A 17913-nucleotide genomic window follows, 5' to 3' on the forward strand; every position below is an offset into this window, starting at 1 on the left:
CCCGACTTGAGAAATTTATTTATTTGTTTCTCCGCTTCGGCAGACAAAACGTAAAAAAGTGTTTTGACACTAGAATCTCTCCGTCTAGCCTGCTAAAGGCGGGATAAATCATGAATCTATATCAATACATGTTTATTCAACTACATATAACAATGAGTACTTACATCGCAGGATATAAACCTTTGCTTAAATTACATGTGCTTTATCCATAAAGATGGAAGTCAGCACATAATCTTAAATAAGCTTTGTTAATATATTTTTAAATATTCAAAATGGAGAACGTAGTATCTTAACACTAAGCTCGCTCTGCCTACCCTGCTATATGAGGGATATAGCGTGAAACAAAAAAAAATATAATAAGTAGTATCGCTTCCATTATTAAAAGCAAAATGTACTGGCAGTTAAAACAATATAAGAATGAAAATGATTGCAAATCTAGACAAATTAACATCAAGATTTAACACGAGATAGTGGTCTGGTTACACACAAATTTGTCTCACGCTAGTCCTCAACATATCCTGTTACATATTTGTTATTGTTACTCACGCGGAAGGACGCAGTAAAAATGCACTTAAGGAGTTCGTCTATTACTGTTTACTACTGAGGTGAATCACTGAGCTGTGGTTTTGTCTTTTAGGGTTCCGTACCTCAACAGGTAAATACGGAACCCTTATAGCATCTCTTTGTTGTCCGTCTGTGCATTTATCTCGAAATCACGTGGTTGTGTCAATCTGAAATTAATATCAAATGTCAGGTCAATGGCCTTGGAGCATTGAAAAAATTAGGCTTCTAAGTCAATGAAATAAAAAAATACGAGCGTTTATGCATCGTTTTGCTGCATTTTGTATTCCGTGTAATCAAAACGTATATGCAAAGCAATTTATTTATTTTTATTTAGCAACAAGCAGTAAGAACTTACAGTATAAATTAAGGCAAAAATCCAGAAATTGAAAATTAATTAGATATTACTTCAACTTCTATATGTTTCTAATTGTGCTTCTCGTTGTACAATCCTAAAATTGGTACGGAACCCTCGGCATGCGTCCGACTTGCTTTTAACCGATTTTTTTGTGAAATGTAAAAGCTAGATTCTAAACAGTTGAATATATTACGGCTCTTTTCACTCTGGCCTCTATAAAGAAAATTTATTACATATTTATTTTAATAGACTTAAGATTACTTTTACAAGGGCTCCTATTTAAATAAGTTTAGCATTTTTAAATCAGTAAAGAGACAGTTTTGTTTTAATTATCACAAAATATATGCAGAGTTTACAAATTGTATTCGATTTACAATGAAAATAACTACACAATTTTATAGAAAAAAGTTTCAATTACACGATAATAACTTTCATTTAAATATATAAATTATCATTTGCATATCTATCTAGATCCATAGAAAAGATTGAATATAAAATAACACGAAACAACCATTATTGTCGTCTCTTTGTTGTCATTTATTTCATTCATAAAATTTTGTATAAATTAGTAAGAGAAACCGCAGCGAATAATGTCAAAATAACTAATAATTAGAGAAATTAATGTTATTTTTTAATGGAGTTAATTATACGATTAAAATATGTATAAACATGCTACTATTAACTATGAAATCTAAATGACTTTAAAATATTTTTATTTAGCTTTACGTTGTATCCCGCACATTTCAAAAGCATAGGGAACCTATGAACCTCTTTCCACACTTCCGTTCGCCACTTTCCACCGAATCCTGGAGCCATTGGTTACCAGAGCGAGGAAATAAAAGTGTTAAATATTGTATTTCGCAATGTAATCGAACCCAGAATCTGTCACGTTTACAATCCCACGCATGTGCCCCCACGACTAAAAATATTAATAAATATTCTTTTTTCTAATTAATCAATTGACAAAGTCTATTCTACACAAATGATTCGCAACAAACCAGAGTGACCCAGTGCGTACTGCCAGTCTGCCAACTCGTACTACGCTCGATGATTGTTTCCCGCCCATTGTTTTGCTGTAATTATTATTTAGCTGTGGACTGAGGTCCGCTTGCATTCAGCCTACTTGTCTTTTTTAATTAATTTTAATAAATAATTTAGATCATTCATTTATTTATCGTGGAAAAATCCAATCAGTATATAATTATAAACAAGGAGATTTTCTTTACGTTTCTAGTTAATTTTTCTATTTAGAGCAATGACATTATATAAATATTTTTAATATTATAAATTAGCTAACGGTACATCTTTATAAAGTGCATTTGCTCCGCGTTCGCAATATTCGATTTTTTAAATTAAAGCGCTAAAGAGAAAGTTTTGACAAATACCGTTATACAATTTAAATCCTAAAGAAATTAAGAGGATAACCCGAATTATATTTTGTATCCTATAATATAAGCATATTAGAGTTTGTTTTATAACTTTAGACATTTTTGTAAGTATTTAGTTTTGTAGCAGGATAGGCAGGGAGATTCTAGTGTTGATACAACGCAAAAGACCATGCAAAGTGGAGTAGGTTGAGTAGGAGGGCAGACCCTGGCAATAGCCGGATTAATGCCAGAAGGAAGGATTCTAGTGTTGATACAGTCCGGACGAAAAAGTCGATAATTTTCGCGATAGAGAGATACTTAGATATAAGAGTAAGTTTCCTAAATATGGACCACCATATAGTTTTCTTTTAACAAAATACAAATATATGAAAATAATTAAATTGTGTTTATATATAAAACTTAAACTGATTTATTTAATAGAATATTGATTTACGACATCACTGCAAGTATTTCTTCTGTGTAAAGTTTCACAGAACGAGAAGTCAGGAGGGATTGTTCAATTGCCAGGATTATAAGCGGCAATAGCATTTTTACGACCGACGATCTTTATATTTTTCAATGTTAGAGATATTAAATGCGATTGATGTCTTAAAATAGCATTTACTCACCCATCTTTGCTAGATTTGCAAAGACTAATACATTTCTACAATCAAGATTTAGACATTTACGATTTTTATTGACCTACCGAACCTAAAAGATAAAAGAAAATTCAAAACTTTAATAAAACTTTCAAATTCTATTAGATGATTAAATCATAAACAAAAGATTTTATAAACCCTAAAGAATAATTAATTGCTAAATAAACCTTTTTAGCTATATTTGTGCTTTGTTTGTAACAGACGAGCTTTGTGCCGTTGGAAACGAACTCGTAGCCAGTGAAGAAGTATCAGTCCGCGTGACCGCCGGCATACACCGCTACCCGCCCGCATAGGATGATAGAAACTGACCCTGGGCCTAAGAAACCTCACAGTAAGTATGATTTTTTTAACTTCACGCTGAATCCCGCATATAGCAGGGTAGGCAGAAGGGAACCTGGGAACCTACTGTTAAGACACTCCGTTATCATTTAAAGATAGATTGCCACTTTCTGCCGAATTCTGGAGGCACTAAGGCTGTTAAGTTACGAAACTCAACGCCACGCTTTGCATCCTTAGCAGAACTAGGAATTAGGAAATGTTAAATATTTCATTTTTTCGAGTGGGTATCGAACCTACAACCTGTCGCACTAACAATCAGATGTTTGTGCCACTGTGCCACCGCTAGCCTTATTTAGATTAAATTAACACACATATTTCATTGATATAATTATTTTTAAAAAAGGCAATTTTCATCTGTCTGAGATATTTCTTATATCCATTATTTATTTTCAGATTGTGATGTAAAAACTGAACACCAACTAAACGGACCAGGTTCCAAAAATATTGATCTAGGTAAGTGTTGTAATTTTTTCGAATGACATTTTAGTTTTTTTATTTATTTTTTGTATTATGAAATTATATATTAAAACACTTTTATTGCAGGCGTCGTGCCGTCGCTGAAGACACCAGCAAAGCTCGACCCAGAAAAAGGATCGTCGGAAAAAGCTGACTTCGAACGGGCTATCGAACAAGCTGGTTAGAAATATAAAATACTCTAAAAGTGAACAGTAACAGAAATAAAACTGTTGTTAGCTTTACGCTGTATCCCAAATATATATAGCAGGATAGGCAGAGGGAACCTAGTGTTAAGACATTCCGTTCCCCATTTTCTGCCGATTTTTTAAGGAAATTTTTGAATTACTAATAATTGTTACCAGAGCAAAGAAATGAAAATATTAATAAATAATTCATTCACCCGAGTCAGGATCGAACACAACCCTCGCGTTTACAGTCACTTGCTTGTGCCTGTGCCTGTGCTTGTGCGACTGGCTTCGTATAACCAAAACTATTTACAAATAATAAAAGCTCAAATCCTTTCTGAGAATGTCAAAACTATGTACTACTACTACTAGTTTCTGTTTGTAAATACAGTAGTAATTCGAACAGGGAGGTCAGTTATGCCTCGATTTATGAATGAAGATTGTCCGCGATGCATTTTTTCTCGTGGTACCACGGAGTAAACAAGCCAGTTCTGGGAAGTCGGTCGTATGACACCAATATATTTGTTTACACTTGCACAGGATATGAGGCTGCCATGGTGCTAGAATGTGAATATGATATGGGAATATATCCAAATGGAACTTCGGAATTTCAGAAATTAAGCCTTTAGTACTTATTTGGAATTTGTGCGCATTAGAAATATTGTTGTTGAATATCGATGTATTTTTATATATATAATAGTGCTTAAAAGTAGTACTTCCATTGTAATATTTAAATAAGTATTTTCTGTTGTAAGTTTAATAATTATGATATTGAATCCTAGCTTTTTTTTACTCAGCAATTTAAACTTTAAGATTATTTTTTTATTTGTGATAAATAGCATCTCGAACTAAAGAAATATGCCAGTTTCGTAGTCGCTGTTCCTTTATTTTCTCAGTCGTAGGCGCTAAGTCTCTAACTTCCTGTTTTTATTTTCTTGATGCAATTAGGTATAAGTACTAGATATAAGTACAAGTAATGTTGTGTTGACATATATCTAACTAATAATGTGAACTTTATGAAATTGAATTTTAAAATATAAATAATAATTCTAATGTCGCAGGCTATGGACGCTTTCACTACCTCCTGCTGGCCGTGTGCGGTCTCGTCAGCACATCAGAGGAGATGGACGTCATATCCATGTCCTTCATCTTGCCGTCAGCGCAGTGCGACCTAAACCTAACCACACAGACCAAAGTAAGAATTATTTGTAGACATATTGTACGTAATTTTAGGGTTCCGTATCTGAAAAATATAAAACGAAACTCTTATAAAATCAGTTAGTTGTGCATCTGTCAGCCTATCGTTCTTTTAAGACCATTTTCATGAAGATAAGATATTGACCGGTTTTCTGTTGCAACTGATAACTCTAGTCTCTGTCTAAGTAAGTTCCATCATCCAATATTTGAAATATTGGGTTTTTCGTTTGTCAAAAATTATCAATTATAAATTCAATGTACAGGAAAATTGTAAAAATCAAACTGAGAATTCAAAGCTTATTTAAACAAAATGTATACAACGATGAGCAATATTTGACAAGCTCTAATGTTTTGGGCAAACATTTTTTACGATCGGTACTCCCCCTCTTTAACTTAGACAATAATGATATATGCAAATAAATATCTACATTACACATATATTCTATATTACACATATATCATTCTTAGTAATACTGACATTATTTTCAATAACAAGAAAATAAATAGAAAAATATTATTTTTTTTACTTGCTACCTCAATAATTAAGTAACTTATTATATCTCGATTAATATGTTTATATTGAATATTTCCAGGGATGGCTAAACAGCATAATCTTCATAGGAATGATGGTGGGCGCGTACGCGTGGGGCTCCGTTGCGGACTCGCTGGGACGCAAGCGGGTGTTAATCGCGATCTCCATCATCAACGCGCTGGCCATCGTCGCGTCCTCGTTCAGCCAAAATTATGAACTTTTTATGCTCTTCCGCTTTATAAACGGTGCTGCGTAAGTACTGTTCATATAAATAAATTCTTTAATTTTTGTGAACTTTCTTAATTTATTCAAATTCAAAATAATGTAACTTCCAATATTTAAATAAATATTGTGGATTTTGGGAATAATAAAATTTCCCTATAAAGTGTAATCTATTGAAGCCAAAGGCAAAAAAGCCTGGACTAAAGTCAGATAGAGAAGATATTTTTTATGATTTTTAATTGATTTCTTTTTTTTTTTAGTTTGGGAGGATCAGGTCCAGTGATCTGGTCGTATTTCGCCGAGTTTCAACCTAAAAAGAAGCGAGGTGCTATGTTAAGTTTCATGGCTGCCTTTTGGACTCTTGGTAATCTTTTCGTCGCCGGTCTCGCTTGGGTCATCATTCCAAGTGGTACGGAAATTTAACTTACTTTCTTTAAAATTGTTATTAAAGTATTATTGTTACATTAATATGCCTTATGTTCATAATAAACAATAAGAATAAATTTGTTCCACAGAAATCGGAGGAGTAACTGGTGGATTCGTTTACAACTCTTGGCGTATATTCTTACTAGTGATGTCACTACCTTCATTCATAGTGGCAGCACTATTATTCTTACTGCCGGAATCTCCCAAGTTTTTAATATCGACTGGCCGTCAAGAAGAAGCTTTAGAAGTATTCCGTGGTATTTACATGATGAATACCGGTAAAAGCAAAGATTTATATCCAGTTAAGCAGATATTGGTAGATGAGCCAATGCATGTGAAGCCGGAGAAGCAAGTTGAGGCGAAAGAGCCCAAGTCCAAATTGAGAAGAATGTTGAGTGACATTGTGGAACACAGTAAACAACTTTTCGTCCCACCCATTCTGAAGTTCACTACCATCTCTATTACTATCAACTTTACATTCCATATCGGGTAAGTTATTATTTATTAGCTTAAATAAGAAATTATTAATAAGAAATTATTAATATTTTTGTGGATGTCATTAAATATTTATATGCGTATTTAATAAAATAATAGTATCTACCTAATTGCAACATGAGTGAAAGAGTCCGCTGTGGCGCAGGGGCTCGTGACTGTAACGCGATGGTTGTGTATTCGATTCCCACTTGGAATCAAAGTATTATTATTTATTTATATTTTCATTTCTTCGCTATGGTACCAAGACGAAAAGTGCGCCGTTGAGTTCCGCTACTCAATATGAACGAAGTGTTTCAACACTAGGTTCCCTCTGTTTCCCCGCTGTATGCGGGATACAGTGTAATGCTGAAAAAACAAAGTATACCAACATGTCAGTCATATTACAAGACTATATTTTTATTTCAACAATTAATAATAATAATTAAACTTGATAATATTCCAGGTACTACGGCCTGATGATGTGGTTCCCAGAAATGTTCAACCGTTTCGACGAGTGGTCTAGAACCCACGATAACGCTGAGGCCGACATTTGCCAGGTGACGGCGTACGTGACGCAGTACGGTACACATTCAGCGGAAGCCAAATGCGACTCTCATATAAACTCTGATGTGTTCATGGAGTCCCTTATCACGGTGGCCGCGGCTATACCGTCCAATATATTTGCAGTTCTCGGAATGGACAGATTGGGAAGAAAATTCTTCTTAGGTGACTTTTTTTCTTAGTACAGTTCAAATTGCAGTGTATTGTAAATTCTTTAATAATATTCATAGCTCGTTTAAATTCTTAACTAAGAATAACAAATGCCTTACTAAAGTAATACAAAAAAATGAAGAAAACAAGAAGCTTGTAGCTGTATTCTTGCTTGCTGCTTCTTATTCAAATCTTTTTTGTACAGCTATTATGTCAGACATGCAAAAGCTTTTTCCAATGATTACTTAAAATAATCTTAAGAATTAAATTATTAACTTAAAACTCATTGAATATTCTCCATTCCAGTATTCGCTACATTCTCGGCGGGTATGTGCTCAGCGGCGATGTATTTCGTATACAACAAGACTAACAATCTTATCGTAAGCGCCATCTTTAGTTCGGTCATATCTTGCGGGAACGCGTCCCTCGACTGCCTCATCACCGAAGTGTTCCCCACTAATTTACGGTAATTATTATAGTTTTTCTTATAATATATATATATTAAATTTTACAACTAAATTAAGCATTTTATAGGAAATCAAACCAACTTTTATAACAATCTCGAAGCTCTATACGTAAATAAGCACTACTAAGCAAATAAGTACGGTCGACGAGAATCAGCCGCTCTGGATTTAATTTTTCTTTCTATATGTACATTTTCACTTTCTATATAACTACAAACGAAAGAGTTGTGGGTTCGATTCTCACTAATGGGAACGAATTATTTTCAATTCCTCGCTGTGGTAACAAGAAAAACACGGATTTAAGATCCGCCACTCAACATGCAATCTTGATATCTCTTAATACAAACATATTATAATTTCAGTGCCACCGGGGTAGCGGTATCAATGGTAGCCGCGCGTCTTGGTGGTATCATCGGCAACGTCGTCATCGCCGCCCTGTTAGATACATACTGTCCAGCACCTACCTTCATCGTGGCGGTCCTGCTCGCCAGCGGCGGCCTGATGTGTCTCTTCCTACCCAACACAACGCGACAAGCGTTACAATAACGATTGTTTAATAATAATAAAAACACCAGTAGATTTCATTTTATCATAAACTCGCGTAGAAACATTTGTCTTTTACGATTTTTTTTATATATTTAATCGAAATATATATATATTTAAACGCAACAGTATTATTACTTGTTTACACGATTTGAAGTTCTTCAATATTTTAAGCGCATTGAAATATATAATTTTTTGGAAATGTCAAATTTCCCCCAAAAAATATTTGACGTGAAACGTTTTGATTCTACTCTTAGCTAAACTAGTAAATAATTTACTATTAAATATAAATTATAGCGGTCTACTGCAAATGTTTAAATTACATTTAATAACTTCAATGTACAATTGTCCACTTATAATAAAATAAAATGTTAATATTAAATATAGTATTCAGTTATTTACATTGTAGATGAAGTTACTTATAAAATCTGTAAAGAACTTTAAATCTTTATAATAAATAAACTACGTATTCAAATTAAGTAGTTTTTATAATAGAACTTTGTTCTTAAAAACTGTATTAATAAAATGTTACGAATTTATATGTAAAAATTGTTACCTTAAATTAGTAGAATAAAGAGAATTAAGTAGTAAGATTTGATATTTTTACTAAAGCACCTTGTTACAACAAAGAATTTTAATTATTCTGTACTTTTATAATTAATTTTAAGTCAATCATAAATATATTTATATAAAAAAATATTAAAGTATATTTATTTCAAGCATTCACTATAGGGTTGTTATTAAAAATAAAGAAAATCTTGAATAAAGTTTATTTATTAAAACCTTAAACTACACAAAAGTATATTCCTAACTTCATTTTTATAGTTCGATCTAAATTCTGACATAGATCACTCAAACAAACCAATGTAATATGTGCCTTTGACATAATATTAAAAGTTAATTCAACAAATATTGTACTTAGCATTAACATTAATAATATATAAATCAGTTAACTTTTAACTGAAATCACACCGAATAGTGCAGAACTGAAGTTTATGTCCGACATCAGTTCATAAACCGAAAAATAAAATATAATGTTTAACGTAAATAGCACAAATCACGTACAAACGTGTGTCTGTATGTATCTGTACCTAATTATATCATTCAAAGGATCGCTAAACGTTATAAAAATATTATAATATATGTCTAATTTTTATATAATACACGGGATTCAACAATACATAATTCAATTTAAATTTACAATTATATATCTTACCCTAGGTCGCTGTGCTGTTTGCGTCTGGTTTTTATGAAAGTCCAGAGCCTTAGACACCATCCTAACTTCAGTCACTTTTTTATTTACAGTTTTCTACATGCGTGCGTTTAAAACGTACGCTTCTCTTATTTTCATTGTATTGCTTACCTTCCATTATTGGAAACAAATATATTTTTTTTGCCATTTAGAAGACTCAGTTAAGATTTCCAAATGATATGAGAATCGACAAAATAAGTAAAACTTAACCTATTGCACATTTTCGTCAACAAATTAACCTTCACGAACTGAAGGTTGCTAATAAATATATTTTTTAAAGTAAATCAAATAATAATTTTATATTCTATTAATTAACTGCTATGAGATAATTCGCTCACTGATAACTGCATGATAGGCTGTAACGGTATTTCGGCTGAAGTTTCGGACGTGTCTGAGCACGGCGTGAGAAGTCTCCGCGGCCACTGCCCGCTGTCCTCATTCTCAGACTCCCTGACGTCAATGGACGAAGGTGACCCTATAGTTGACTCCACCGACGATATGGTTCTCTCGTTCACTTCATCCGTGAGGATTGGCATGGACTTCCCCACGCTTTCTTCCTCGGTAAGTATGGGCATGGATATCGGACCGATAGGTAACTCTTCAGCGGTAGAAAATTTTAATTCTGTATTTGGAGAAGATAGGATAGTCGTACCGTAATTATTGTTGCTCAATGGGTCTGTAGTTTTCGGCGCTATTCGAGGGTCGGTAACGGTTATGGGTAATTCTAGCGAAGTCGGTACTGTGTGCGGCGTTACGCCAATGACGGCCAGTCCATCTTCCAGATTGGAGGGCACAGCAGGCTCACTCTCGCCTTTCGATGGAACTTCAACTGGTGTCATTATAGGTTGATTTAATGTTGTGCTAGTCTCTGACACTCGACAGTGAACAGAAACATTAGCGTTTAAATCTCTGAAATCTGGTGCTTCGTCGCGAGGAGTCTCAGCGTGGAACACATCGCTGTTTGCAAGAGCAGCTTCTAATATGTCGCGACGTTCCGGCACCGGTGCCAGCACTGGCAACGTTTCAGCCATTGGCACGAGTTGATTATTATCTAAAAGTAGGGGACGATTGTCGATTACATTGTATGTTCCATTCTCTTCAACACATAGGTAAAACGAGCCGGGTGGCCCTCCGAAATGTTCTCCCGGTACTGCCAGCAGTTGACCGTCGGAGAGCGGGGCTGGGACGGCAGGTTGTGCCGATATTTCTGGTTGAGCCAAAAGTGATTCCTGTCTAGCGATTGTCGTTGATGGTAATAACTCTTCAAAATTATCCATTTCAGAGAAATTCGAAGCAGCTGGATTGTTAGTAGTACTAGATATATTTGGTACTTGTGACGGAGCGATTGTATGAGATATGGGAGCTAATGCCGGCATGGACACGGGGGCGGGGGCTGGTGCGATGGCAATTTCATGTTTAATTCTCTTGGGCGGCGTTGGTGTTTCAGTGGGCTGTTTTCTTATTCTCTGCTTTTGTATGGTCGGTACTATTGATTCACTAGGGGGAAGTGTGACTGACTTTTGGACAATAATTTTTTCTTGTGAGCCTGCTGCTTTACTTTGTATTATTTGACCAGTCCGTTGTAAATGTTCAAATTGAGCTGCTGTTAACTGCATGACTGCCCCTGACTTTTGTTGTAAAAATATAAGACGCTCTGATGAATTTTTCTGTATAGTTTGTACGAGTTTTTTAGGTTCAGATGCTAATATTCGTTTTGGTGCCGGCCTTATCTCTGGCAAAGGCGATATATTTTGTGTGGTAGTACAGATTCGATTACCTACAATTAATTGACCCTTAGAAGTAATTATAGCACTCTTTTGTTTAGGGACGATTCGCGTTTGGGTTTTCGTTGGCCCAGCACTGGAGACGATTGTCTTTTGAACCAATCCAGTATTTGATGTAATTCGCTGTGTTAAGCTTTTCAGCTGTGATACATTAGGTTGTTGTTTATTAGGAAATAAGATTTTCTCATGCTCTGGCGTGAGAACTATTCTTGACTGAGCTCCTTGGGCATTTGTAATAATCATGACTGTGTTGCCTGGAGAGCTAGCGTCTGAGGCAGATGGTATGAGTTTTGCTGAAACAGGCTTATTGTCACCCGCACTCATTGAAGTCTCTGGACCTTTTCCAACCAAAACATGGGTTTTACCAGTCTGTGGATCAATAACGATCTTTTGCGTCCTACCCGGCCGTGGTGAGCTCGGCGAAGGTAAAATTATAAACTTTTCTGTTTTTCCCGTATTTTGTGGCACTGTTTGTATAAGTGCCGGTGGCTGTTTTATTTCCTTTACCGCTGTCTCGGTTTTGGTCATTATAAATTTTTGCTTAACTGTCTTATCTATAACTAACATAGGCTTAGATCCTCGCAATTTCGAAGACTTTGATAGTATATTGGGTGTCGTTACTTTACTTACTTCATTATTAGAATTCATTAATAAAGTTTTTATCTCTGTCTTATTAGACATCGCACTTATAGGAGGCTTATCATTTTCGATCAAATTCGACTTACTTTTGACCAGTTTAGGGGGATTAGTAGAATTTGTAATTACGTTGCCGTCAGACATTACTATAGGCATCTTTTCAATATTTTCAGGTGTTAAAATATCATCAGAAATTACTATAGGCATAGAATTGATATCGAAAATAGCGTCTTCTTTGCTCATATTGTCTTTGACAATTTTATTTTCTGCAATTGATATTTGGGGTTGCGGTTTGATTTTTTGTAATTTAGACATAGGTTTAGTAATTTTGCGTACTTTCTGTTGGATTATAATTGTATTTGGATCACTTACTGGTTCTTGTGATGTTTGGATTGTATATGTTTGAACAGACGAACCGTCTTGGGCTTTATTATTAGTGCGTGATAATATTATTTTATCAGGTGTAGTCACTTCTGTAAGATTATTTAATAGATTTGTATTGGTTGTCGTTCGACGTACAATAATTTTCTGCTTTAGCGACTGAGGTTTTGATTTTATGGACTTCCCAACATCAAAATTCAATATTTTTTCTTTTGTTGGAACTATTATCTGCTTAGTTATGATCTTTTTTGCAGGTAATTTAGGTATGACAGGTTCTTCTAAAATTTTTAACAATTTTGGTGATTTTGTTTCTATTTCTACTGGCTTAGTTTTAGCAATGAGATCATCAACATAATTGTTAGACTTTTTGATTGATTGTTCAATTATTTGTGGAGATATCACTTTCATTTCGCTTTCAATAGATGTAAGACCTAAAACATCTTTAGTTGGTAACTCAATGTCAGGAATTTTCATCTTATGATCAATTGTTTCTGACATTTGAACTAAAGATTGAGCAGCATTTAAATTTTCGCTTTTCTCCAGTTCTGTCTCGAATCTAGAATTAATATCTTCATTATTTTGGTCAATAATCACTTCAGAATGAGAAGTATTTATAGGATTAACAGATTCACTTTCAATTTTATTCTCGAATATGTTTTCATTAATATTGTCTGCCTTTTTAGAATCACCATGCATAGCAGGAGAAACAGCCGCTTTATTTTGCATTGTTGTTGTTGGTAAATTAATAAGAGCTTCGGCAATTTGTAAATCTGATTCTGTCGGTTTATCTACTGGAAAGATTTCATTTGATTTCGATGAGATTATTTTTGGTTCAATATTTTCAGTTGGAATTATATTTTCTATCAATGTTTCTTCACAAATGTTTGAGTTTGAGTAATCTTCTTCAAGATGGGTTTCCTTAACACTAGCAGCGTTTTCAGATGGGCTATTAAAACAAGCAACGGTGTTTACGAGTTCAGTGTTAACATTTATATTTTGAAGTATGTCATGTTCATTTTCATTTTCCTTTTTATTTAAATTAGAAGTTTCTTCCATAGTTTCTTCCATACCATTACTTTTACTATCTGCATTATTATAGCCATTAATATTATTTATTATACTCTCTTTAACATCATCTTCAAATAAATCTTCAGGAGGATCATCACTTATAACTTTTGTCACTCTGTCAGTCTCACGTGATACACTCAACAATGCATCAACTGCAGATGCAGTAGATTCATTCATAAAAGGTTCGTAAGGTTTAGCCTCTGGAATATCTTTTTCTCTTAGCTTTGACGTAGTATTTTCCTCTACATCCAAACTTACATTACATACGGACAAAGCATTTTCATTGTCTGTATCATTATTATTTAAAATGTTATTTTCTTTGTTAATATTTTCAACTACACTTTTGTTCAAGGGTATTTCATTTTCTGCAACTGTATAATTTTTTTCTTCATATTCATTTTGCGCAAAATCCAGGCTGAAGCTTTGTAAAGTGTTGTATGTTGGTTTTTCATTAATATTATCTGTGAATTCTGGATGTGTTCCAGGTGACGTTGCAAGTAAAGTGTCTTGATCGTCTTTTAACCTTTCAGCGTTAATTTTTTCTAGCTCGCGTTGTTGCGCTGCTTCCGCTTTCATTTTCTTAAGTTGTATTTTTGGCGCCAAGCGAGCGACCTTCACGTGTTCTATAGGTGGTGAAACTCTTATTTCAGGTGTACTTGCATCAGAACCATTTATATCATTATCTGCAATGTCCATTCTTTCTGCAGCGTTTAATTGCTCTGCAACATATTTGCCTATTGCATCTTGGCTTCTCGAATGTCGACTACGAAAAAATGTCTTAGTTTTAAATATTGTTTTGGAAGGTTGCGGGTCATTTGAACTTTTTTTTTCTACATAATTTTGATCTTGTACGTCAGTTTTTTTATCCGGGGATTTGACTATCGAAGGCTCCGGAAAATTTTCCTCGACTTTTAAAGGTTCAGGAGCAGCCGGTAGCTCTGGTAACGTAGTTTTGTTGAGCAAATCAGCTACTTCCTTGGCTATTTCATCCTCATCAATACTAACGCTCTTTGTTTCTCCTTTTCGTTTAGACGGATTTTTCACTCTTGGAATTTTTCTACCTATATCAGCTTCAACGGGCCAGTCCTCATCTTCACAGAACTCATATTTAGAGTCACTGGATGACTCTGGCTTCTCCGTTTCCGGTTCCTCTTGTTTTTTGACAGATTCTTCTGGAACTTGGGCACTTGGTAATTCAGCAGGTGTAGGTACAGCGGGAGATTCTGCAGCCATTGGTACTTCCGGGGAAGCTGTCATAGCCATTGCTGAATCGTCAATTGACTCGTCATCGCCGTCATCCCAGTCAGCCAATAGACTACTCTTTATTTCTTCATCGGTCTTCTGTTTTTTTACTTCAATAGCCGGTCCGGGCTCCGCTGAGCGCTTTATGTTTTGGGATTTTTTAGGCTTCTCTAACTTCTCTTGACGAGATTTTTTCGTTTTTGACGTCTTGGTTGTAAGGGGTGTAGATTTTGGTGATTTTGTAGGTTTTTTCTTGATTGGAGTTGGTGTGTATGGCATAAAAGTGACACTATGTGTTTTATTATGTAAGATTAAAACGTTTAGGCGAGTGGTTGTAAAGTTACAAGCGTGACATGCATATATGCCGGCACTAGACATAGTAGGAGTATTAAAAGTAGTTGTTTGAGATATTGTTTGTGGTTTCTCATTTTCTTCATCTTTATTTTCTTGTTTGTCTTGTGTTTCTGAAGGTTCTGAACCAGCCCGACTTGTAGATGGAGTTGAAACACTTTCTGCTTGATTTGGTGTCTTAGAACCTTGTAGTAGTATGTGAACTTTATAATTTGTCTTCTCCTTAAACTGAAAATAACAAGATACTACTAAGTAAAAAAAAAACATTTACAATAAATTTTAAATAAAATCATTCCTTAAATTAAATAATAAAAAGATATAGGTAGGTCATGGAAGTTTATTAATGGGGAATGGAGTATCTTAACACTAGGTTCCCAGGTTCCCTCTATCCTGCTATTTGCCAGAGAAAATAAGTGTAATAAAATGTGAAGCTAAAAAAAAAATCATACAAATTCTTATATGACATACCTTTCGTAAGGGTGTAGACAATTTAGAAGAATCTGGAGGTCTGCTTCTGCCTGCTCTACCTATTAGAACAAAATATAGAGAAATTAGTTTAATATTTAGAATATATTGATTAAAAGTTATGGTTTAAATGAAACTCATATTATTTGATAAAGATTATCATGGAGGAAAGTATATACGGCGGACTCTGAATAGTTGATAATTATTTAATTAAGAGTACCTTATAATCCAACAAATTATGTCATAAATAGATAAATTTTTTTATAGAAAAGGACAAGGCAAACAAGCTTTCGGGTCACCTGATAGTAAGTGACCATTTGTTTATTGAATTGACTAAAAAAATATATTTTGTAGCAAATTTGACAAACAAAATATTTTAAGACCAGAGCAGGCACACTCTGGTCTTTCATAGTGTTAGATTCAGCAGGATTAATAGATTATTAGATTTTTTTATGTATTATGAAATATTTCTTAAAAGATATATTTCATTTGCATTTCATGAATTTACTCCACAGATGTGTGAGGTTGATGGAGCAGAGAGCCCACAGGAGTGCCCGGGACTTCCAATATTAAGTGTAGTGTCTCTACCTTCCACTAACTCTACCAACACGAAAATAAAACTTGAGAGATGTAATAAATTATGTTTATGAAATATGACTTCGCTTTAGTACCTATTAAGCAATAATATTCAAATTAACCTTTAATACCAGAGCATGGAGTTCTTTTGGCTGGGTCCCCAAAAAGCCCAGCATAACTTTCTTTCTTGGTTTCTTGAAATTCATCTCTAGTTAGTATTTTAATATCCCCTCCTACAGCAGTCTCAGCCCTTATAACATCTTCTGGAAACTTCTCCATGTGCCCATGCTTAGTTCTATACATATCTGGAATTAAACAAAAAAAGAATAAAGTTAAGGCCATTGTGGCACAACAGGAACAGGTCTGTAAGTCTGATAATATTGGGTCCAATCTCTATTTAAGAGAGTGATTTATTTTCTTTACGCTGCTCTTGTTTGAGTTCTATCAATCAAATGCAGTGTCTTGGTTTGAGTAAAAAGCAGAGAAAGTGTCTTAACACTAGGTTCTATTTACCATGTGTTTAAAAGAGGCTAAACCTAAAGAAGTATTGAGTTTATGACATTCAAATACTTTAGATTGAGATCAAATATCATAAGCTTTTGTTCTATTTTAGAACTTTGGGCTCGTACAAGTTTATCAAAAATACTTACATAATCCCTTATTGATGAATTCATTCTTACGGCTGCAGTTATATTTATAAATGCTGTTTAAATTTTTCACATACTCACTGAAAACAATAAAATATTTGATTATAAAATCTTTCCTATTTATATCAAAGTGTTATCTGAATGTTTTATTTATTTTATAGTAATTTGAATAATATTTTGAAAAATGAGTGTTCTATCTGTAATTTTATTCCAATAGCAGTTGCAAGTAGCATTTTAAATATTTCTAGAAAGAACTAAGAACATATATGCATTCACAATCATAACAAAGAGAGTAATATCAAAAAATCAAAACACAAGCTTATAGCTCCTAGGTTATATTTGTAAACTTACTAAGTATCTTCTTGGAAGAACTTGACAACTGCAATTGGGGGTTTCCGAAATGATGGCAGGACATCTGGTGGTAGCTTCTCCGAGCCAACCACTTCGCCTGGCCACCAGCACGAGCCCAGCTTCACCCATACCACATCTCCATCCAAATAATTAATTTCAGTCTGTTCACACATCACTACTATCAGTTCAGGCGACACGCACGACCATATTTTATTCTATACTTACTATATGTCGAGTGGGCCTGTTATCATAACACAAGAAAAACAAAGAATAAGCATTAAATCTTTGTCACTTCACTTGGTTATTTAATGTATTTAAATATACTTAGTCGGATTGTATTCTATAATTGTCAAACTAGTTGCAAAATAGTACTTGTAAATAAATTCACCGACTGCGTACGAAATAATTTCATAGTCAGTACAGGTGGTAGCACTGATTTTTTCATACACATTATGTTAAATTTACATTTCAGAAGTGTCAGTGTACCTTAATAAATTATATAATTAATTATTTTTGTATTGAGTTTATAATATAATTATCAAGATAATACTTAACAAAAATAAGTTAATAAAATGTTCTACCGGAAATACTTAGGAGTACAGCGTCAGCAGTTACCAACATGAAACTACAAACCTTTTGAAGAATTTGTATTGCCCTATGAGATAT

General features: G+C 34.1%; 2 protein-coding genes across 6 annotated transcripts in view; one reads left to right on the forward strand and one right to left on the reverse strand.

The window, feature by feature from the left end:
• The window catches only part of LOC146539457 (synaptic vesicle glycoprotein 2B), a 28345-nt gene extending 19084 nt beyond the window's left edge, over positions 1 to 9261 (forward strand). For all 3 annotated transcript variants that reach the window (XM_085208173.1, XM_085208172.1, XM_085208174.1), the window contains exons 2-11: positions 3147 to 3276; positions 3678 to 3737; positions 3828 to 3920; positions 4987 to 5120; positions 5716 to 5906; positions 6137 to 6285; positions 6392 to 6791; positions 7240 to 7502; positions 7794 to 7953; positions 8314 to 9261. In XM_085208173.1, the coding sequence (XP_085064299.1) occupies positions 3240 to 3276; positions 3678 to 3737; positions 3828 to 3920; positions 4987 to 5120; positions 5716 to 5906; positions 6137 to 6285; positions 6392 to 6791; positions 7240 to 7502; positions 7794 to 7953; positions 8314 to 8497 (1671 nt within the window). In that variant the 5' untranslated portion in view covers positions 3147 to 3239 and the 3' untranslated portion in view covers positions 8498 to 9261. The remainder of the gene's footprint in view (positions 1 to 3146; positions 3277 to 3677; positions 3738 to 3827; positions 3921 to 4986; positions 5121 to 5715; positions 5907 to 6136; positions 6286 to 6391; positions 6792 to 7239; positions 7503 to 7793; positions 7954 to 8313) is intronic.
• LOC146539458 (uncharacterized) lies at positions 9251 to 17876 on the reverse strand. 3 transcript variants are annotated; one of them, XM_085208170.1, is made up of 6 exons: positions 17829 to 17876; positions 17248 to 17488; positions 16900 to 16976; positions 16372 to 16554; positions 15677 to 15735; positions 9251 to 15436 (listed from the first exon to the last, which is right to left on the reverse strand). In XM_085208170.1, exons 2-6 carry the CDS (start codon positions 17418 to 17420, stop codon positions 10058 to 10060), a joined length of 5871 nt encoding a protein of 1956 aa, XP_085064296.1. In that variant the 5' UTR covers positions 17421 to 17488; positions 17829 to 17876; the 3' UTR covers positions 9251 to 10057. The 3 variants fall into 3 exon arrangements, with proteins under 3 accessions (XP_085064296.1, XP_085064297.1, XP_085064295.1); XM_085208171.1 differs by lacking the exon at positions 17829 to 17876 and having other exon boundaries at positions 16381 to 16554; positions 17248 to 17565; XM_085208169.1 differs by lacking the exon at positions 17829 to 17876 and having other exon boundaries at positions 17248 to 17565.
• Between the last annotated feature and the right edge of the window lie 37 nt (positions 17877 to 17913).

This window comes from Heliconius melpomene, chromosome 4 (assembly GCF_056956725.1).
Source record: "Heliconius melpomene rosina isolate 202511_hmr_F chromosome 4, ASM5695672v1, whole genome shotgun sequence".
NCBI classification, from domain to species: domain Eukaryota; kingdom Metazoa; phylum Arthropoda; class Insecta; order Lepidoptera; family Nymphalidae; genus Heliconius; species Heliconius melpomene.

Excerpts from the sequence above, each read along its gene's own strand:
- LOC146539458 (XM_085208170.1), bottom strand. The coding sequence starts at position 17,420 with ATGTGTGAACAGACTGAAATTAATTATTTGGATGGAGATGTGGTATGG. Across the intron at positions 16,977-17,247 it reads TTCTTCCAAGAAGATACTTA|TGAGTATGTGAAAAATTTAA; the intron begins GTAAGTTTACAA and ends TATTGTTTTCAG. Across the intron at positions 15,437-15,676 it reads TGTCTACACCCTTACGAAAG|TTTAAGGAGAAGACAAATTA; the intron begins GTATGTCATATA and ends TGTTATTTTCAG.